This window comes from Salvelinus namaycush, chromosome 10 (genome assembly GCF_016432855.1).
Source record: "Salvelinus namaycush isolate Seneca chromosome 10, SaNama_1.0, whole genome shotgun sequence".
Taxonomy (NCBI): domain Eukaryota; kingdom Metazoa; phylum Chordata; class Actinopteri; order Salmoniformes; family Salmonidae; genus Salvelinus; species Salvelinus namaycush.
In genome coordinates, this window is record NC_052316.1 from 20,379,482 (window position 1) to 20,402,238 (window position 22,757).

General features: G+C 42.0%; 1 protein-coding gene across 1 annotated transcript; it reads right to left on the minus strand.

Moving 5' to 3' along the window:
* Positions 1-303: 303 nt before the first annotated feature.
* On the minus strand, positions 304-12,959 carry LOC120055207 (tetratricopeptide repeat protein 39C-like). Its single transcript, XM_039003128.1, has 14 exons — positions 12,811-12,959; positions 11,551-11,599; positions 7,638-7,766; positions 7,090-7,204; positions 6,507-6,867; positions 4,153-4,321; positions 3,915-4,008; positions 3,671-3,778; positions 3,443-3,552; positions 3,203-3,326; positions 2,390-2,487; positions 708-812; positions 556-594; positions 304-408 (listed from the first exon to the last, which is right to left on the minus strand). The coding sequence occupies exons 1-14, from the start codon at positions 12,957-12,959 to the stop codon at positions 304-306; spliced, it is 1,755 nt and encodes a 584-aa protein (XP_038859056.1).
* Between the last annotated feature and the right edge of the window lie 9,798 nt (positions 12,960-22,757).

The window sequence follows — 22,757 nt, forward strand, 5'->3', positions numbered from 1 at the left end:
GAATGGAAGGAGGGGTTGCAAGGCTAAAACCCCCCAAATACACTAGAATGGTATTGACTATGAAATTGTTGGTATTGACTATGAAATTGTTGGTATTGACTATGAAATTGTTGGTATTGACTATGAAATTGTTGGTATTGACTATGAAATTGTTGGTTTATTGTACTTGGATGTGTGTATAAGAAAATAAAAATGTGTCTGATGAGACTGACATACTGTGGTTTTGAATGGCTTTCAATGTATAGTAAAAGCCATGCTTCCCGTATCATCAAATGCACAGCTGGAGGCTGAGTTATCATTACATCAGTGGTCGGCGGGTCTTTGAGGTACCACTTCCTTCAGCGAGGCCATGGCTGAGTGTATGCGCACGTGAAGTCTGTTCTCAAAGTCATAGCCTGCATAATCCTCCTGTGGCAGAGCAAAGAAAACAATGACGAGCTCACAATCAGAATGGACTGTGTTAAGACAAAGGCTGTTTGTACCAGTAATTTCAAACAGGAAATCGCTAACTATTCATATATATATATATATATATATATAATCTGATAACTGAACCTTTGACTGAAGCAGAAAAGCTCTCCCTTTTCCCACCGTCTGGATAGAAACACAATGCAAAAAAAATATCATTAGTTTGAGATAAATTCCTTAATTAAATGTTGAACACAAACACCCACATGCACATATTGTCTGAGTTGAGATATCCTCACCTCTGGCTTGGCAAGCAGGACACATCCAAGCTCATAGCAGGAGTATGGCTGCACATAAGAGTTGGTCTGTCGACCAAACTCATCTCTGGCTGCCAGCTGGAACGACTAGATGTGAGGAGAAAGACCAAAGGAAAATCTAATGATATACAGTGTGTTCGGAAAGTATTTAGACCCCTTGGCTTTTTCCACATTGTTACATTACAGCCTTATTCTAAAATTGATTAAATAGTTTTTTCTCCCTCATCAATCTACACACAATACCACATAATGACAAAGAAAAAACAGTTTTTTTGCAAATGTATTAAAAATGAAAACCTGAAATATCACATTTCACCTTTGGCAGCAATTACAGCCTTGAGTCTTCTTGGGTATGATACTACAAGCTTGGCACACCTGTATTTGGGGAATTTCTCCCATTCTTCTCTGCAGATCCTCTCAAGCTCGGTCAGGTTGGATGGGGAACGTCGCTGCACAGTCATTTCCAGGTCTCTCCAGAGATGTTCGATTGGGTTCAGTCCGGGCTCTGGCTGGGCCACTCAAGGACATTTAGAGACTTCTACCGAAGCTACTCCTGGAGCAGGTTTTCATCAATGATCTCTCTGTACTTTTCTCCGTTCATCTTTCCCTTGATCCTGACTAGTCTCCCAGTCCCTGCCACTGAAAAACATCCCCACAGCATGATGCTGCCACCACCATTCTTCACCATAGGGATGGTGCCAGGTTTCCTCCAGGCGTGACGCTTGGCATTGACGCCAAAGAGTTCAATCTTGTTCAATCTTGACCAGAGAAGATTGTTTCTCATGGTCTGAGAGTCTTTAGGTGCCTTTTGGCAAACTCCAAGCGGGCTGTCATGTGCCTTTTACTGAGGAGTGGCTTCCATCTGGCCACTCTACCATAAAGGCCTGATTAGTGGAGTGCTGCAGAGATAGTTGTCATTCTGGAAGGTTCTCCCATCTCCACAGAGGAACTCTGGAGTTCTGTCAGAGTGACCATCGGGCCCTAATCAAAGCCCTTCGTCCCCGATTGCTCAGTTTGGCCAGGCGGCAACCAAGAGTATTGGTGGTTCCAAACATTTTACATTTAAAAATGATGGAGGCCACTGTGTTCTTGGGGACTTTCAATGTTGTGCCTCAACACAATCCTGTCTCGGAGCTCTACGGACAATTTCTTCGACCTTATGGCTTGGTTTTTGCTCTGACATAAACTGTTAACTGTGGGACCTTATATAGACAGGTGTGCCTTTCCAAATCGTGTCCAATCAATTGAATGTACCACAGGTGGACTCCAATCAAGTTGTAGAAACATCTCAAGGATGATCAATGGAAACAGGATGCACCAGAGTTCAATTTTGAGTCTCATAGCAAAGGGTCTGAATACTTATGTAAATAAGGTATTACTGCGTTTTATTTTGTATACATTTTCAACAATTTATAAACACCTGTTTTCACTTTGTCATTGTATGTAGATTGATGAGTTTAATTTTTTTTTAATCCATTTTAGAATAAGGCTGTAACGTAACAAAATGTGGAAAAAGTCAAGGGGTCTGAATACTTTATGATTCACTGTAATTCAGCACAAATACCTAGATAATGAATAACTACTAAGTGCTTAATTGTTTGTACTGGCATATGATAATATAATGATAGTACAATCATGTGCTTAGGTACAAATGATCTAATTACCTGGATAGCATCTTTATTATTTCCATGGCATTTGTGAATGGAACCAAGAAGGAGGTTTTTCAGACCCCTGCACGATGCGTCATCCACACTCTGTAACACTAAAAAGAGAGGGAACGATGTCTTAAACACAGAAATTGTACAATACTTTACAATCTGTTAGTACAGTGGTTAGCACCCCACTGTGTCATAGGAAACTCCTTAACTAATTGATTCAGGCCTCCCGAGTGGCGCTGTGGTCTAAGGCACTGCATCGCAGTGCTAGGTGTGCCACTAGAGATTCTGGGTTTGAGTCCAGGCTCTGTCGCGACTGGGAGACCCATGGGGCGGCGCACAATTTGTCCAGTGTCGTCCGGGTTAGGGGAGGGTTTGGCCGGCAGGGATGTCCGTGTCCCATCACGTACTGGTGGGCCGGGTGCAGTGCACGCTGACACGGTCGCCAGGTGTACGGTGTTTCCTCCGACACATTGGTGCGGCTGGCTTCCGGGTTAAGTGGGCATTGTGTCAAGAAGCAGTGCGGTGCGGCTTGGTTGGGTTGTGTTGCGGAGGACGTACGGCTCTCGATCTTGACTTCTCCCGAGTCCGTACGGAAGTTGCAGAGATGAAACAAGACTAACTACCAATTGGATACCACGAAATTGGGGAGAAAACAGGGTAAAAAAAGAAAAGAAAAGAGATTCAGTCTTCTCTCTAGGAAGCATTTAAGAATTTCATATTTTTTGATAGTGTAATAGAAAGCTTATGCCTGTTGTATTGCTGTTTAGATATGATGACATGTAAAGGATGATAAAGGTTGGGAAAAGCTCTAGCCCTTACCCTGATTCATGAGCTGCAGTTTGGAGGAGGAGCAGTTGGGCAGAGCCTTCCACAGGTACAGCACCTCTATGACTCCCAGAATGCACAGTTCTCTGGTGGGAGACATCTTCCTCAGTCTCTCCGCCTGCAGTAGGGTGAGGCAGAGAGGCCAAGGTAGAGAAACGGAGAGGATTCATGGTTATTAGTTTCACAAAGAGTGGATAAAGACATGGTAAATACACTTAGATGAAAATGACCCACCCGCTTGAGGGCAAACTGCTCAATCTGGTTGTTCTTCCTCTTGAACAGTTTCTGGACATCTTTGAAGACACACTTGGCACCATCCAAGTCCCCTGCAGCTCCCTGACATACTGTACAGAGGGGGGGGGGGGGGGGGGGGTTAGAGTGTGAGATAACTTTGAGAAGATGAATATGAAATGATGACGATCGATCAATGCTCCACAGGTTCCTGGGCAGTGGCTCTCTCACCTCCAGTCAGGTAGGCATAGTAACACTGTGACCACCGGGACTCATTCTTCAGCCTCTCAAATGACCTGAATGCATCCTCAAAGTTCATCTCTATCATACTGCACCAGCCTGAAATCAAGACAAGACAAATAGGTACAACAGATGGATTTGTCTCTCAGTGACTGTAAACAGTACATGATGAGTGTTTGCATGTCTGGGTGCTCATTTGAAAGTTGGCATGCATGTATGTGAGGTTAACAAGTACCGATTTCATAGAGACACACGTGCTGGATCTCTCTTTGGTCTGATGCCAGCTCTAGTGCATCATGGAAGGACACCAGCGCACTGTTAATTTGGCACTGGAGATAGATGAGATATAGATGAGATGGAGATAGCACACAACTCATCACTTGACACAATTACAAGCTACAACAACTTACTGTCCTGTACAACACTAAGTGGCAACATACTGTTATTTAACCTTCAGATGACCCCATGCTCACCTCTAACCTCTGAACACGTCCTTTAAAGAACATGAAGAGGGAGGAATTGGGGTAGACCACAGCCTTCCTCTGCAGAATGGCCTTGGCTTCCTCCAGGCCTGCCTGAGTGTCAGAACCATCCAGTGCAAAAAAGGGCAGCACTACTGTGTGGTACCACAGGAGGGCCAACCTGGGCAGGGAAGAGAGAGACGCAAACGGTTTGTTTGAATGACAATTTAAGATATTTTTAATAAATATTGATTACAGTACATTCAAGTTCTTAGATAGTTAACATGCAACAAGGTTTTCTTTCTTGTCGAATTAGAGCTTTGTAAAGATGCCATATAGAACAAAACCCCACTGCAGTAATTTGGTAAAACACCATCTAAATTTCATAAATAGCAAATTGTAGATTGTTTCAGGGCCATTTTTCACCACTAGACATTCTAATAAGCATGGGCATGATTATTGCTATTCTTAGATCGACTAGTCATCATAAGTCACCACTCAACTGCCACTGAGAGCATGCAATTGTACTCAATATGTCCCCAATTCTCTATGACTTCAAATGTTACAAACACCTGTCCCTGGTTCCCAGTATTATACACAGAATAAATACGCTATGGTTATAATATGCCACTGTGATGCTCTATGAGATATGACAAAACAGATGGCCATGTATGAAACAGCAGGAACAAGAACTTTGCCAAGAGCTGGGAAAGAGATGAGCTGAAACACATCATGCAGAGTAACAACACATCATCCCAAATCAAAATCAAGACCTGTGCTCTGCTTTTCTTTCAAATGATGACATCATATCTACAGTGCCTTCAGAAAGTATTCACCCCCTTTACTTTCCACGTTATGTTGTGTTACAGCCTGATTTTTCAATTGATTACATTGAGATTTTGTGTCACTGATCTACACACAATACCCTACAATGTCTAAATGGAATTTTGTTTGTAGAAAATGTTAGAAATTAATAAATTCAAAGAAACTGTCTTGAGTCAATAAGTATTCAAAACCTTTGTTATTGCAAGCCTAAATAAGTTCAGGAGTAAAAATGTGCTGAACAAATCACATAATAGGTTGCATTGACTCATTCTGTGTTCAATAATTTTTTATGAATACCGTATCTCTGTACCCCACACATACAATTATCTGTAAGGTCCCTCAATCGAGTAGTGAATTTCAAGCACAGATTCAACCAAAGACCAGGGAGGTTTTTCCAATGGATCGCAAAAAAGGGCTTAGAGACTCTTAGAGAAAGGTGCTTCTACAAAGTATTGTCCCAGGGGTACGAATACTTATGTAAATTAGATATTTCTGTATTTATTTTCAATCAATTTGCAAAAAACATGTGTTCACTTTGTCATTAAGGGATATTGTGTGTAGATGGGTGTGAGAAGAAACGTATTTTATAAATGTTTTAATTCAGGCTGTAACACAACAAAATGTGGAATAAATCAAGGGGTATGAAAACTTTCTGAAGGCACCGTACATATATCAGCTCATTCAAGCAGTAAAAAGAACTGACAGTGACCTGAACAATATGAACATTATCCCTTTGCTTGAATGTCATTCCCTTCAACTACTACACTGAACAAAAATATAAACTCAACATGTAGTGTTGGTCCCATGTTTCAAGAGCTGATATAAAAGATCCCAAAAATGTTCCATACGCACAAAAAGCTTATTTCTCTCAAATTTTGGGCGCAAATTTGTTTACATCCCTGTTAGTGGGCATTTCTCCTTTGCCAAGATAATCCATCCACCTGACAGGTGTGGCATATCAAGAAGCTGATTAAACAGCATGATCACTACACAGGTGAACTTTGTGCTGGGGACAATAAAAGGCCACTAAAATTTGCAGTTTTGTCACACAGATGTCTCAAGTTTTGAGGGAGCATGCAATTGGCATGCTGACTGCAGTAATGTCCACCAGAGCTGTTGCCAGATAATTTAATGTTCATTTCTCTACCATAAGCCGCGTCCAATATCGTTTTAGAGATTTTGGCAGTACGTCCAACCGGCTTCACAACCACGCCAGCTCTATGCAAAGGAGATGTGTCACGCAGGATGAGGCAAATGGCGCTCACACCAGATACTGACTGGTTTTCTGATCCACGCCCCTACCTTTTTTAAAAGGTATCTGTGACCAACAGATGATTATCTGTATTCTAATTATGTGAAATCAATAGATTAGGGCCTAATGAATTTATTTCAATCGACTGATTCCCTTATATGAAGTGTAACTCAGTAAAATCTTAGAAATTGTTGTTGGGTTTTTATTTAGTGTAGTAAGTATCTCTCTCTCTCTCTCTCTCTCTCTCTCTCTCTCTCTCTCTCAAAAGTGATGTAGTACTCATACTCACGTAGCTAGTGGGGCCTTCATGTCCTTACTCTCACTGGCATACATGAGGGAGGACAAACCCTGGAGACGGTCACCAGGGAAACCCAGCAGGTTGATGATCTTGAGTAGGTGTGGTGGTACCATGGAGATGCAGAGGTGAAAGAGGCCGTAGCCGAAGCTGACGGAGCCCTTGAGCCGGTCCAGGGCCTCTTCAGTCACAGCGCCCTCCACTGGGGAGTTGTGATTGGCCTGGTCTGAGGACAGATCCTCCTCATGGGAGGGAAAGCGCCTCACACAGGTCTCCTGCAGCTGACTGATGTCACTGTGGCACTTATTGTACATCTTCCAGGCCTTACGGAGGATCCAGCCTCCCTTGATGTATGCTGTTGAGGAGAAGATACTGTAAGAGGCAGTCCAGTGGAGATGGAAAGTTAAATCCAGTTAACTCTCATGAATCCTATTTTACTTGTTTTCCAAAATCAGTAGACTGGTATTAATCATATCACATTATAGAATAGAAAATGTATCCTAAAGAATTTTGTTAAGATCCATTTTGCATTACAGTTGTTATTGAATGATTGTGGATTCAACAAATTATACATTACATGAGAGCTCCTGCTTGACGAAGGAAAGCACAGCAAGGTAGACCTGGCAGTCGGCCACAATGATCTGTCGCTGCAGGCGGTCCACAACTACGACCGCTGACCTCTGGGGTTCCAACTGACAGACAGAAACACACAGCAGTCTGGTCATTATCTGATCAACTCTCAACTAAACCATCAGCCAGTCCAGCTATGCAATGAAGAAGCCCCCTGTGTTGATCATAAACAGGTCTCCATTCTATTTCTTCATTCTATTTCAGAGAGTTACACCAATTACATTTAGTGTGTGTTTGACATGATCTCATAGTTGCCAATATCACTCTCAATGTAGAAGATTGTTAACAAAGATATTGTTTCCATTTTGGCTTTGATTATTGATACTGAAACAGCTGGCAACAATTATGTTGTTTAACTGACAGCCGAAATCAAGACAGAACTATGCATGCTACATTACCAATGTTGGGATATCCTAAACATGAATGCTCCATGTAAATTAATCATCTGTCTGCCTGCCTGCCTGCTTATCTGCCTGTAATCAGTCGTCCACTCACGCTCTTCTTGATTTTGTTCCTGATTGTCTCTATGACGCCAGCGTTGTCACTCTCACACAGCTTCTCCGTGGTTCTCAGGTCGTCACACGCCGTCTGCATCTTCTCCTCCTCAAAGGTCATCATGGCATTCTGCAATGTCACACAAACACATTGGAGCTTTTCAGCTAACGCTGGCACAGTGAAAACACTGATGCAATGAATTAAAACAATAAGGACCAGATTGAATTAATAATAAGACCAGATTGATTTTCATTGGGGTGTATTGGCCACAGGTGTGTTGTAATCGGACTGAAGGAGGGTTATAACACAGGGGTTACACAATGCTTTCACAAAGCTGGCTCAGTACAAAGAGCCCTTTCTAGGCCACAGCACATGGAACACAGTGACATTGGCACAGACCCTGGAACTGACCCTGTATATAGCTTACTTACTTTCTCGTGTTCTACTTATTTCAATTTCTTGTGTGTTTTTGTTCTAGTTTATTTTATAGTACTACTGATATTGATTACTTTGATTACTGCATTGTTGGGAAAAAGCTTGCAAGAAAGGCATTTCACTGTACTTGTGCACCTGACAATAAAACTAGAAATTTGAACTTGAAACATCGGGACCCTATTGTGTGTATCTGTGTGTTACACAGTGACATCAGGATTGTATGTGTGTGTTACGTGTGAGAGCCACACTGTTTGGTCAACAATCTCTTGTTCAGTTGCCTTTTATCACACTGTCAATCAGAGAACATTTACTTGAATACGTAACTGGAGCGTTTCCAGAATCCCAGAGAGGAAGTCATGAAATAAATCTACTGATTAGTAGATACAGTTGAAGTCGGAAGTTTACATACACCTCAGACAAATACATTTAATCTCAGTTTTTCACAATTCCTTACATTTAATCCTAGTAAACATTCCCTGTCTTAGGTCAGTTAGGATCACCACTATTTTAAGAATGTGAAATGTCAGAAAAGTAGAGAGAATGATTTATTTCATCTTATATTTCTTTCATCACATTCCCAGTGGGTCAGAACTTTACATACACTCAATTAGTATTTGGTAGAATTGCCTATAATTGTTTAACTTAAGACAAATGTTTTGGGTAGCATTCCACAAGCTTCCCACAATAAGATGGGTGAATTTTCACCCATTCCTCCTGACAGAGCTGTGTAACTGAGTCAGGTTTGTAGGTCTCCTTGCTTGCACACGCTTTTTCAGTTCTGCCCACAAATTTTCTATAGGATTGAGGTCAGGGCTTTGTGATGGCCACTCCAATACCTTGACTTTGTTGTCCTGAAGCCATTTTGCCACAACTTTGGAAGTATGCTTGGGGTCATTGTCCATTTGGAAGACCCATTTGCGACCAAGCTTTAACTTCCTGACTGATGTCTAGAGATGTTGCTTCAATATATCCACATAATTGTCCTCCCTCATGATGCCATCTATTTTGTGAAGTGCACCAGTCCCTCCTGCAGCAAAGCCCCCCCACAACATGATGATGCCACCCCCGTGCTTCACGGGTGGGATGGTGTTCTTCGGCTTGCAAGCCTCCCCCTTTTTCCTCCAAACTTAACGATGGTCATTATGGCCAAACAGTTCTATTTTTGTTTCATCAGACCAGAGGACATTTCTCCAAAAAGTACGATCTTTGTCTCCAAGTGCAGTTGCAAACCGTAGTCTGGCTTTTTTATGGCGGTTTTGGAGCAGGTGGTTGAAGATATCCCTCTAGTGGTGTAGGGGGCTGTGCTTTGGCAAAGTGGGTGGGGTTATATCCTGCCTGTTTGGCCCTGTCCGGGGGTATCGTCGGATGGGGCCACAGTTTCTCCCGACCCCTCCTGTCTCAGCCTCCAGTATTTATGCTGCAATAGTTTATGTGTCGGGGGTCTAGGGTCAGTCTGTTATATCTGGAGTATTTCAAATGTCTTATCCAGTGTGAATTTAAGTATGCTCTCTCTAATTCTTTCTCTCTCTCGGAGGACCTGAGCCCTAGGACCATGCCTCAGGACTACCTGGCCTGATGACTCTTTTCTGTCCCCAGTCCACCTGGCCGTGCTGCTGCTCCAGTTTCAACTGTTCTGCCTGCGGCTATGGGACCCTGACCTGTTCACCGGATGTGCTACCTGTCCCAGACCTGCTGTTTTCAACTCTCTAGAGACAGCAGGAGCGGTAGAGATACTCTGAATGATCGGCTATGAAAAGCCAACTGACATTTACTCCTGAGGTGCTGACCTGTTGCACCCTCGACATCCACTGTGATTATTATTATTTGACCTTGCTGGTCACCTATGAACATTTGAACATCTTGGCCATGTTCTGTTATAATCTCCACCTGGCACAGCCAGAAGAGAACTGGCCACCCCTCATAGCCTGGTTCCTCTCTAGGTTTCTTCCTAGGTTCTGGCCTTTCTAGGGAGTTTTTCCTAGCCACCGTGCTTCTACACCTGCATTGCTTGCTGTTTGGGGTTTTAGGCTGGGTTTCTGTACATCACGTTGTGACATCAGCTGATGTAAGAAGGGCTTTATAAATAGATTTGATTGATTGATTGGATATAGATACTTTTGTACCTGTTTCCTCCAGTATCTTCACAAGGTCCTTTGCTGTTGTTCTGGGATTGATTTGCACTTTTCGCACCAAAGTACGTTTATCTCTAGGAGACAGAACGCGTCTCTTTCCTGAGCGGTATGATGGCTGCATGGTCCCATGGTGTTTATACTTGTGTACCATTGTTTGTACGGATGAACGTGGTACCTTCAGGCATTTGGAAATTGCTCCCAAGGATGAACCAGACTTGTGGAGGTCTACAATTTTCTTTCTGAGGTCTTGGCTGATTTCTTTTGATTTTCCCATGATGTCAAGCAAAGAGGCACTGAGTTTGAAGGTAGGCCTTGAAATACATCCACAGGTACACCTCCAATTGACTGAAATGATATGAATTAGCCTATCAGAAGCTTCTAAAGCCATGACATCATTTTCTGGAATGTTCCAAGCTGTTTAAAGGCACAGTCAACTTAGTGTATGTAAACTTCTGACCCACTGGAATTGTGATACAGTGAGTTAATAGTGAAATAATCTGTCTGTAAACAGTTGTTGGAAAAATGACTTGTGTCATGCACAAAGTAGATGTCCTAACCGACTTGCCAAAACTATAGTTTGTTAACAAGAAATTTGTGGAGTGGTTAAAAAACGAGTTTTAATGACTCCAACCTAAGTGTATGTAAACTTCCGACTTCAACTGTACATACAGAATGCAGTGTATGCCTCCACCCTTTTAAATATGTGGTTTGCTTTTCAGATTATTTAAATGATCTATCATTAGTGCAACTATGAGGCCCTCTATGCATCAGTGGTCCTTTTACTGATGCATTATCCTTCCAGGCGTTTTGTTGCATGGGAGGGCAGAGGAGAATGAAGTCATCGCTGGCTTCATGGTGCTCCAACTCTGACATGAGGGGCAGTGACAGGGGGATTTTGTTTTGTGACCATGTTACGGAAAATCTGTTGCCTTCTCTCTCTTTTCCCCGACTGACTAATAGAGTGTCAAACATCACTACAAAGAGAGTGATAGTCTCCACAGCTAAATTATTTTGATGAGTTGAAGATGCATCCATTATGGTAATAGTTGAAAATGAGGGGAAATGGACAATAGTGGGCATGATGATGTAATCCATTCACAAATTGGGTCGAGTCAAGTCTTGACACATCTAACTCACTGAATGCACTGTATGGTGTAATGTCACACACTAACATTGTTAGGATGAGTCATTTAATTTGCCCTGTCTCTCTTAGCTTGCATGCTTGTGGCGATGTCATGAGAGAGAATGTCAGTAGAGGTAGGATGTGAGCCATCTCCAGGAAAACAACCAAAGGGTAACGGCAACACATCTGTACTGTAGCCAAGATGCAGTCTGAGGAAACTCACCAGGAAGCTGACAAAACTGGCCCCAAAGCTCATCAGTGGACTGTGAGTCCTGAATGGAAGGGAGAGATAGACACATTAAGGACGGAAAGTATGGAGAAGATGACAAAAATAATATAATACTTACGAAGTGGGTGAGTGATAGAGACAGTTACTTCGGCCTAATACCAAACATAATTCAAGAAAGCAGGGGAAATAGTAGCCAGTGAATGTTGAGTATCGACTAAGAGGAAAAGGTATGTTACTAAGGAAACGAACTAAAGGTAAAGATCATAATTGATTATCAAAAATCATTCATCAAATTGGTATAAAATAACCATGAACATCTTAGTCACTAGATATGTTTTCCCACATAGTGCTCTACAGAGAGGGACATTCAGTCCTTTGTTTCAGCATCATCAGCGACTCATGGAGGGAGAGAGGCTTGATTATCCAGGGAGCTAAAATTAGCACAGTAAGTGGAAGTTTCTCCTGTTGGCACAAACATAGCTGGATTGCTGTGAGTGCAGTGCACTATCCTTACATTTCTCAGTCACCATTACCCCTTCAACTGTTTGGAATGTCAGTGCCAGCATGTAGCACATAACCTAGTATTTCAGTTCTTGTTTGGGGGGGGTGGGGGGGTAGGCTATGAAGGGGGATAGTTTGAAGAGACAAGGCTGGATTTAAATTTAGACTTTCATTAGCCTATATTGTACGCTCTCTGCCTGTTTCATTACAGTATGTTACACCAACTCAATAACATTCATCTGCAGCTTTAAGAGGAAATAAAGGGTAAAGCAAATAATACATAATCATAATCACAAGTGCAAACAGGCTAAACATTTCAAATAAAACTATGCCTAACCATGGTCATGCACTGTTTGGCACCAGTGTGTTCTACCAAAGAGAACAAACGGTCTTTGTGTTTTGGACTTTAGTTGGACAGTGTGTTTGGGGAATTACTGATGCAATTGGCCACTGAGATTATAATACTTTAATGATACCAAAGCCTTGTATACGCCTAAAATATAAAATAGCCTGTATGGCTCTAATGGGTACGATCTCAAAGGAAATATGCTGAGCTCTGATGTTTTATCAATATTTCTGTCCAACCTTCAATTTGCTGGGTGGTACATTTGCATAAAATACCATGTGAATATTTAATAATGATGCAAGGTTATCTGTCATGATTAGATAGGTGCAGCATATTGCTTTACCTACATATGATCATATAATAGGCTACGTTTTATGAAATTATGAAGGCCAGGAAGAATATCTCACCTATATTTTCTGAAAAGCTCGTTGCTCTCCTTGAATCCGTTGTTGAGAAGCATGTTGATACCTTGAAGAGCGAGCTCAGCGTCGTCTATATGCTCAGCTTTTTCCTCTACCTGCTGGGACTGCCCCTGGGACTGCTCCGGGCCCGCCATTGTTTATGCCTATCGTCTGCTTCTTATAATTAATATATTCAATACAGGCCAAAATGTGGTTCCAAAATTATTCTTCCCTGTAGACTATCCCACCTTGGTTATTGATGATGACACTGTGCCGGCATATCCTTTCGGCCAAAATTCTGAAGGTATCACACCAGTGCAGCGATAAACCTCTTCAGAAGGCGACGCAAATTGGCCACCGGTAAATTAATCCTCGGCGCGCATCCGAGTTTCGTGCAAATGCACACAATGCACCCTTTACATGCTATTTCTAAGATTAAAATAGGTATACCTTCATTTAGACATAGCTGTTCTTCCTCGTAATTTACAATGTGCTAGCTGGTCGTCATCATATTTGCAATGCACAAAGTCAAAGTCTCCTCAGCTTGCTGTGTTTTATGCTATTACATAACAAGAAGAAAGGGCTGTTTAGCTTTTTTGTCTGACCCACGCAATGATTGTCGTCAGTCGAAAAACTGATTGTCGTCATAACGTATAGCATAGCGCATCTCTAGTAGGAGGTTTCAAAGATGAAGCCTGCTGTGGTAAATCAGCAACCTGCCATCGCACTGTGTGGCCCAGCTTCCCCTGCCTGCTGGCTATTTCCTCTCATCAGTACCCTTTCCTATGTCCTGCTCTGCCCCCCTACTCAGAGCAAATTTGATGACAGCAACAACCTTTCACCTCACAGCCAGCCAATAGGCGCGAGCATCAGAACAACAGCAGTGAACTGTCACATCCAATGGTCCAACCCAACCAGGGGTCACATCAGATCAAAGGCTACACACGCCTCACAATCCTCAGCGTTGAAAGGCAGTGGCGTGTATTCATGGATGCCAAGGGAAGCCAGGCTTCCCCCCCAAAATTAACTCATATATATACAGTGGGCTCCAAAATTACTGGCACCCCTGACTGGCAATGCACAAACAATACTTAAAAAAATATAAACAATATAATTATAGAGATAAACTCAAAATACCAACATGTGAGAAATACTGTACTTTATTAATGTTCCAATGGAACCCACCAAAATCATACAATTATTTAATACAAAATACATTTCACCAAAATCAAGGTTTCATAATTACTCCTCATTTAGTACTTAGTGCAACCATCTCTGGCAAGGATAACAGCATGGAGTCTTTTCCTGTAATGTTTGACAAGGTTAAGGAACACATTTGGAGGGATTTTGGACCATTCCTCATTGCAGATCCTTTCAAGATCCTTCACATTCTTGGGTTTGCACTTATCAACTGCCCTCTTCAACTCAGTCCACAGGTTTTCGATTGGATTGAGGTCCAGCGACTGAGATGGCCATGGCAGAACATTGATTTTGTTGTCACAGAACCCTTTCTGTGTGGATCTTGAGGTATGTTTTGGGTAATTGTCTTGTTGGAAAGTCCACATACGGCCAAGTCCCAGCCTTCTGGCAGAGGCAACCAGATTGTCAGCCAACATTACCTGATACTTGGTGGAATTCATTATGCCATCAATCTTAACCAGTGCCCCTGGACCTCTGGAATTAAAACAGCCCCAAAACATCACTGACCCACCACCATATTTCACCGTGAGTATGAGGTGCCTCTCCTTGTATGCATCTCTGTTTCGACGCCAAACATGCCGATGCTAAACGTAAAATTGCTTGCGTCTGTGTCTTGGGGTCATTAAGGGCTTTCTTCTGGCAACCCTTCCAAAGAGCCTGTGGATGTGGAGGTGGCGTCTGATGGTGTTTTTTTAAACCTGGTGACCCCAAGACGCCACCAAGGCCTGAAATTCTTTCACAGTGATTCTGGGGGTTTTGTTGCTTCTCTCACGATCCTCCTCCCTATCCTGGGGGTCAAAATGCATTTGCGTCCTCTACCCGTGAGGTTTTCAACTGTTCCATATCTTTTGAATTTTTTCATAATTGCCCTGACAGTGCTCAGTGGTATATTCAATCATTTGTGGATCTTCTTGTAGCCATTACCAGATTTATGAAGGTCTATGACCATCTGTCTCTTTTGAACTGCCAGTTCTTTTGTTTTCTTCATGGTGTTGGATGACAAAAGGATATTGCATGCGTGTTACCTCATTTTTATACCCTAGTGAAAAAGGAAGTGATATAATGGCTCAAAATAGTTCCTTAACACTTAGATAAACTTAAATAAGTGGAATTTAATTCCTGGTTTAATTTTGGTAGATGTTATTTACAATAATATTTAAGGGTGCCATTAATTGTGTAACCTTGATTTGGAAGACATTGATTTTTAAATAAATCAATAAATTATTTTGTTGGGTTCCATTGAAACATTAATAAAGTACAGTAATTTTCACATGTTGGTATTTTGAGTTTGTTTCTGTAATTATTTTGTTTATATTTGTTTAAGTATTGTTTGTGCATTGCCAGTCAGGGGTGCCAGTAATTTTGGAGCCCACTGTATATATATATATATATATATATATATAATAGATATATTTCGTCTCTCTGTGTTTCAAAATCAATGTTCTGTTATAATCTCCACCCGGCACAGCCAGAAGAGGACTGGCCACCCCTCATAGCCTGGTTCCTCTCTAGGTTTCTTCCTAGGTTCTGGCCTTTCTATGGAGTATTTCCTAGCCACCGTGCTTCTACACCTGCATTGCTTGCTGTTTGGGGTTTTAGGCTGGGTTTCTGTACATCACTTTGAGATATCAGCTGATGTAAGGGCTTTATAAATACATTTGATTTGATTTGAGTGGGACAACATTCCACAGGCCACAATCAACAGCCTGATCAACTCTGTGCGAAGCAGATGTGTCACATTGCATGAGGCAAATGGTGGTCACACCAGATAATGACTGGTTTTCTGATCCACAACATCAAATTAACAATGGTTTAATAATCGAACAGGGGCAGGCAATAGACAGGTCACGGCAGGCAGGGTTCAGTAAACCAGAGGTGGGGTAACGGTACCGGACTGCAGGCAGGCTCAGGCTATGCAGAGGTCAATAATCCAGAGGTTGGGCAAAGGTACAGGTCGGCAGGCAGGCTCAGGCTCAGGGGCAGGCAGAGTGGTCAGGCAGGCGGGCTCAGAGTCAGGGCAGGCAAGAGTCAGGACAGGCAAGAGTCAGGACAGGCAAGAGTCAGGACAGGCAAGAGTCAGGACAGGCAAGAGTCAGGACAGGCAAGAGTCAGGACCAGGAGGACGAGAAAAAGAGAGACTGGGGAAAACCAGGAGCTGAGACACAAAACCACTGGTTGACTGGCAACAGACAAACAGAGAACACAGGTATAAATACACAGGGGATAATGGGGAAGATGGGCGACACCTGGAGGGGGGTGGAGACAATCATAAAGACAGGTGAAACAGATCAGGGTGTGACACTAATGAATTTATTTCAATTGATTGATTTCTTCATATGAACTGTAACTCAGTAGAATCTTTGAAATTGTTGCATGTTGCATTTATATTTTTGCTCAGTATAGAAAAAAATCAGTTGCTCGCGACATGTTTTATTTTTTTTAAGTACACTATATATACTAAAGTATGTGGACACCTTTTCAACTTAGTGGATTTGGCTATTGCTTAACTCTACAGCATACAATTACTTTCTAAACGTTTCTGTGCTTCCAACTTTGTGGCAACAGTTTGGGGAAGGCCCTTTCCTGTTTCAGCATGACAATGCCCCCGTGCAGAAAGTGAGGTCCATACAGAAATTGCTTGTTGAGATTGGTGTGGAAGAACTTGACTGGCCTGCACAGAGGCCTGACCACAACCCCATTGAACACCTTTGGGATGAATAGGAAGCCGAATGCGAGCCAGACCTAATCACCCAACACCAGTTCCCGACCTCACTAACGCTCTTGTGGCTGAGCTGAAGCAAGTCCCTGCAGCAATGTTCCAACATCTAGTGGAAAGCCTTCCCAGAAGAGTGGAGGAAGCTGTTATAGCATATTAATGCCCATGATTTTGGAATAAGATGTTCGATGAGCAGGTGTCCACATATCTTTGGTCATGTAGTGTAGCTCTCATGCCAGAAAATGTTTGAGACCCCTGGTTTAGAATTAAATACTGTATTTAATTTAACAAATATATATTATGTATCCACCTCTTTGTTGTTCCTTTCTTCCTGGATTGCAAGCACAGACAGGTGCTGGTGTGATGTGCAGTGAGATATGTGACAAGGGTGTGTCCCCAACTATGAGGACAATATAAACAAATCAAAAAGATCCTGCATATTGACATTAGCATTTCATTATGTTTTATTTGATGTGCAAGATTGAGATACAGAGTGGATAGAGAGAGAGAAATAGTTATCTGGACTCTGCAGTCCCTGGTCGCAGTATGAGCTAAGTCCAGACGTGCATTAGACACACATTAGTGCACCCTGCATGAATAAATGATGTGTGCCAAGCCAGGGGGTCCTAGCTTTGTGCAGAACTAACCTCCGTAGACTACAGCAGTCAGCCTGGAAGGAGAGTCTAGAACCCCATAACATTATCTTCTTCCTAGTCTTAATGACTATATGGCATACCAATTGGATTTTATTACTCATTAGTATATCCATTTTGTCTGCAGTCCTATCATAATATTGAGAAAATTGTTCAGGCGTAAAATTTGGAATTCCTTTTACTGGTTTTAACAAGCATTTGGTTAAACTTCAACTTTTAGTATATTGAAACAGATTGTGCAATCGTAGTTTTTGATATACAGCAGCAAGTATTGTTCAGTGATCAATGTCAGACATGGTTTTGAGATCAAATCAATTCTATTTTAGCCTCACTAGTGTTGACTTGTGCCAGCTCATCTTGAAGATATTTTACCTGTTAATTCATAAAATACACCAAGTCACTCTCACTAATTGAAAACATGTTAATGTTCAATTCATAAAACATTTAGAAAACATTGCCTTGAACCCCAAAAGAGTGTGAATGACCTCGCAAAGCCAGCAACACAGTAATGAGAGCCCTGCAGTATCCTCTAGTGATGTAAATTGTTAATGCACAGAGAGAGTGCTTTTCTTTTACATATAGTGAGCTCCAAAAGTATTGGGACAGTGAAATGTTTTGGTCATTTTGGCTCTGTACTCCAGCACATTGGATTTCAAATGATACAATGTAATTAGGTTGTAGTGCAGACGGTCAGCTTTAATTTGAGGATATTTTCATCCATATCGGGTGAACCGTTTTTAAATTACAGCACTTTTTGTACATAGTCCTCCCATTTTAGGGGCCCAAAGGTATTGGTACAAATTCACTTATATGTGTATTAAACTAGTCAAAAATTTGGTATTTAGTCCCATATTCCTAGCATGCAATGATTACATCCAGCTTGAGATTAAACTTGTTGGATGCACTTGCTGTTTGTTTTGGTTGTATTTCAGATTATTTTGTGCCCAATAGAACTTAATGGTTAATGTCTTGTCATTTTTTTGTCACTTTAATTGTACATAAGAATAGAAAATGTTTCTAAACACTTCTACATTAATATGGATGCTACCATGATTACAGATAGTCCTGAAAATGATCAAATCAAATTTATTTATATAGCCCTTCTTACATCAGCTGATATCTCAAAGTGCTGTACAGAAACCCAGCCTAAAACCCCAAACAGCAAGCAATGCAGGTGTAGAAGCATTGTGGCTAGGAAAAACTCCCTGGAAAGGCCAAAACCTAGGAAGAAACCAGGCTATGAGGGGTGGCCAGTCCTCTTCTTGCTGTGCCGGGTGGAGATTATAACAGAACATTGCCAAGATGTTCAAAGGTTCATAAATGACCAGCATGGTCAAATAGTAATCACAGTGAACAGGTCAGGGTTCCATAGCCGCAGGCAGAACAGTTGAAACTGGAGCAGCAGCACGGCCAGGTGGACTGGGGACAACAAGGAGTCATCATGCCAGGTAGTCCTGAGGCATGGTCCTAGGGCTCAGGTCCTCCGAAATAAAGAGAGAGAGAAAGAAAGAGAGAATTAGAGAGAGCATACTTAAATTCACACAGGACACCGGATAAGACAGGAGAAATACTCCAGATATAACAGACTGACCCTAGCCCCCCGACACAAACTACTGCAGCATAAATACTGGAGGCTGAGACAGGAGGGGTCAGGAGACACTGCGGCACCATCCAACGATACCCCCGGACAGGGCCAAACAGGCAGGATATAACCCCACCCACTTTGCCAAAGCACAGCCCTCACACCACTAGAGGGATATCTTCAACCACCAACTTGATGAGTAAGAAAGTTAGATGCATAATCTAATCTTATTTAAAATAAAAGTGACTCCAAAATGTTGTGTGTGTAGAGCAGGCTAGGCTGGTGGAACTTTGCGTTTGTTCCCTGTGCCCTGCTGGGTAACTGGGCTGGTGGAGCTTTGTGTTTGTTCCCTGTCCTGCTGGGTAACTGGGTTGGTGTAGCTTTTTGTTTGTTCCCTGTCCTGCTGGGTAACTGGGTTGGTGGAGGTTTGTTCCCTGTGCCCTGCTGGGTAACTGGAGCTTAGAATAAGAACCTTTGAATCAGACCTCCTGACATGAAGGTTAGTCAGGCAGCCCCTGAAGGTCTCTCCTCCCAACACAACCTGCTGTTCATTGGGCTTGACTTGGGGGGGGGGGGGGGGGGGGGGGGGGGGTGAAGAGGAAATCGATGCTGGCCCAAGTCTCTGTTATCAACCCTCAACTCCAATCTGAGGAAATGTTGTTATGTCTGTTTGGAACAAATCAACCATAACATTGTACACTTCATTGCAATTTCAGAATATCAGATAAGAAACAGCTTGACAAATTAAAATGTCTTACTGTGTGCTATCCTTAATACAGTCAAGTAGTGCCATCTTTCATCATTATATGTCTTGGTAGACTTCAAGGCATTGTCATCAAAGTTAACCCTCACATAACCATCAACCAATGAGAGCTGGAATCCATGACGCTGATCAATAAAGAAATGGTGCAATGAGTGTTAACAAAAAGAGTGCAAAACTGTTAAAATCATTTTGTTAACTCCTTTTGATACTCTTGCTTGTATTTGAGGTTAAAATATGACACATCGAGAGCAGCCTTTGGATGATGCTCTATGAGAAACTTAATCCATTACTGAATAGTGGACTGACCTCTGACTTCGCTGGTCCTGAGAAGAACACTTCTATTCTCCTTGCTCCTGTACCCCAGAGAGACCATGGCCACAAGGGTGGTCCAGAAACCCTGTGAGTCCACTGAAAGGGAGTAGCCTCACAAACACCCTAAAAAGAAAACACATTGTACAAGAAAATTCTATAACACTGACTGTAAAATGTGTAAACTCATCCCCCACTCTTGTGCAGTCTGAAATGCATTCACAAAATGGTGTTGCAATTTATGAGGTGGTTTACCAAAAGAAAGGTTGGACATCCAACACTGACACCAATTGTTGTGTTAAACTCAATCTCCCGAGGTGTTAAATTACATTATCTATACATCCTCTGATTGGAGGGACTGATGTTATCTGAAGGAAAATGGATGACATGGATAATTGCATCATTGAGAAAACATTCCAGGAAGACCCAAGTATCCCATGCAAGAGGATATTATGGCAGAAAGCCCATTCACAGAGTTCTGTACATTTCTCTCAATGATGCCGATAGACCCACAATGTAGAAATTCCTGAAACGTTCTTCTCCATGTACAACATGTACTTCACATTGTGTATCCATTACAACTGTAAATTCATAGGGAGAAAGCAGAAGTAAACAAAAAAAGTTGATGCAGACAAACTAAGCCTTTCTGGGTGAACTGTGCACAGAGAGTCTGTTACTAACTTACATTACTGGGAAAGTTTCACTCACTCATGGCTTTGAGGACTTAGTCGTCTGGTCTTCCCTGCAGCACAAGACAACCTCTCTCCACAATAACACTAGTGTACGAATCCTATGAAATACAACATTCATGACGACATTTACACTACACACAATCAAAAATCTCAATAAGGATTTAATCTAGTCATGTTCAACTGCAATACCTTGAATTCCCTGTGTGTGCTTGAAGATATTGTATGCTTAATTGATTACACTACTTATAATGTAAACCAAGTCTTTCATTCACTAGCATGTACTAATTATTCAATGGTTTCTGCATGTGATTCAAATGAACATTTGTACCTGATATCAGATATACATACATACCTCATTTCCTATATAAAACAGTAATGCATTCCACACCCGGCTGTTTGTGTGGAACTTGACCAGTCTTCTCTGGATTTCAGGGTCTTTAATGTCTGTAACTAAACCGTAACCAGTGCCGTCCACGTAGAAGACCACACTGTTGGTGTCCAGGTTGAGGAGGCCAACTGCTGTGTTAACCCGCTAACTCTCCTTAGACACTTGGACAGGCTGTGATGTAAAGCTGTGTGTGAGACTGACCTCAGCATCTTGCTAAACTCTAGAGAAAGCGAAAGCAAACAGGATTACAAAGGAGCGGTTTCCATCATAGACAAACTGCCATGTCATCAAGCTAGTATCAAATCCAGAATGTTTCCCCAGAAGTGTACCTGTTAAAGACCACCTTGTCAAAAACAGTGGAGTTCACTTTAGTTCTGGTTATGTGGTCGATGTTCAGCTCATGTACGACCACCCAGCTTGTTTACACAGCGGAGTGTGTTATTCTTTAGTCATTCCAATGAAGTCTTTCGATGACTGGAAGGGGGAGAAACAAGCCATAAATGAAAAGTAAACAATTACGACACATATACAGTACGTGCACTGGATTAAGTAAATAAACATCATACAATGTTTTTTGCATCTCTGATACAAAAATGCATCAAAAGAGTAATGAATCAATTCAAATTCCAAATTAATTCTCAACAATATTATGACTGCATTATTTACTCAGATGCCCCACTTGCGTCCTTGTTGCCAAGAAGAGGCACAAAGAGGTTTCTGCCATCCTGTGTGTTCTGTCTGCGCCTACGGTCACCCCTAGGGGGCTTGTCTCCTGGCAGTTAAGCAGTACAGCAGCTGTAAATGCATTTAAATCCTCAATGTTGGGGGGGGGGGGGGTGGGAGCTCAATGTGACCCTTCCCATTGGAGGTCATCCCAAATAGAGAGCTGGGGAGAAACACCAGGGGAGGAAATCAGATTTTTCACCTAGTCAGCTCGGAGATTCGAACCAGCAAACTTTGCTTACTGGCCCGGCTACCTGACACCCTTTTTTTCTTGGCTGATATAATTTAGAGTGTCTGTTATGTCATTGAATGTGTTACTGGCAGCAGTGACAGCTGCTTTGGCAGAGTCTATTAGCTGCCCAATGTAATCTGAAACACACAAAAATAGTGTGTGAATAACATACCCATGTTCATGTTGTGGCAGAGTGTGTAAACTCCAGATGTTATTCTCATCCGTTCCATGTCATCATTAAAACACAAGCATAATCTTTCATCTTGTGTCCACAATCTTCTTTGAATCTGTAACTGCAACAGCATCTTTTGTCATCATGTCTCTTTTCTTCTTTATCTGACCAACACGTTGCTTGTGGGTGTCAACTTTGGCTGAGGTCTGTGTGTAAAAAGTTTACAGATAATTGGAATATACACTGAGTATACAAGACATATACTCAGTGAATAGTGAATTGACCACAATCCCTCCATTAATAGGTTCAAAGTGCAAAGCTTTTTTCAACATCAAAGCAAAGCATTTGCCCCATATCATTTAGCAGGTTGGATGAAGTTCTGCCAAGTGGTCACTAGCTGGCACAGCCACAAAGTCTAAAATCTGATTTTAAACCCAATCCTTTTTAACCTTAGCCCTAACCTTAACCACACTGCTAACCCTAATGCCTAACCCTGACCTTAAATTAAGAGTAAAAAGCTCAT

What these genes read in the sequence shown, in the direction of transcription:
- LOC120055207 (XM_039003128.1), bottom strand. Translation starts at nt 12,959, where the DNA reads ATGGCGGGCCCGGAGCAGTCCCAGGGGCAGTCCCAGCAGGTAGAGGAA. An exon ending in GGAACAAAATCAAGAAGAGC is followed by an intron (nt 7,205 to 7,637) that starts GTGAGTGGACGA and finishes TCTGTCTGTCAG; the next exon opens with TTGGAACCCCAGAGGTCAGC. An exon ending in GACGTGTTCAGAGGTTAGAG is followed by an intron (nt 4,009 to 4,152) that starts GTGAGCATGGGG and finishes ATCTATCTCCAG; the next exon opens with TGCCAAATTAACAGTGCGCT.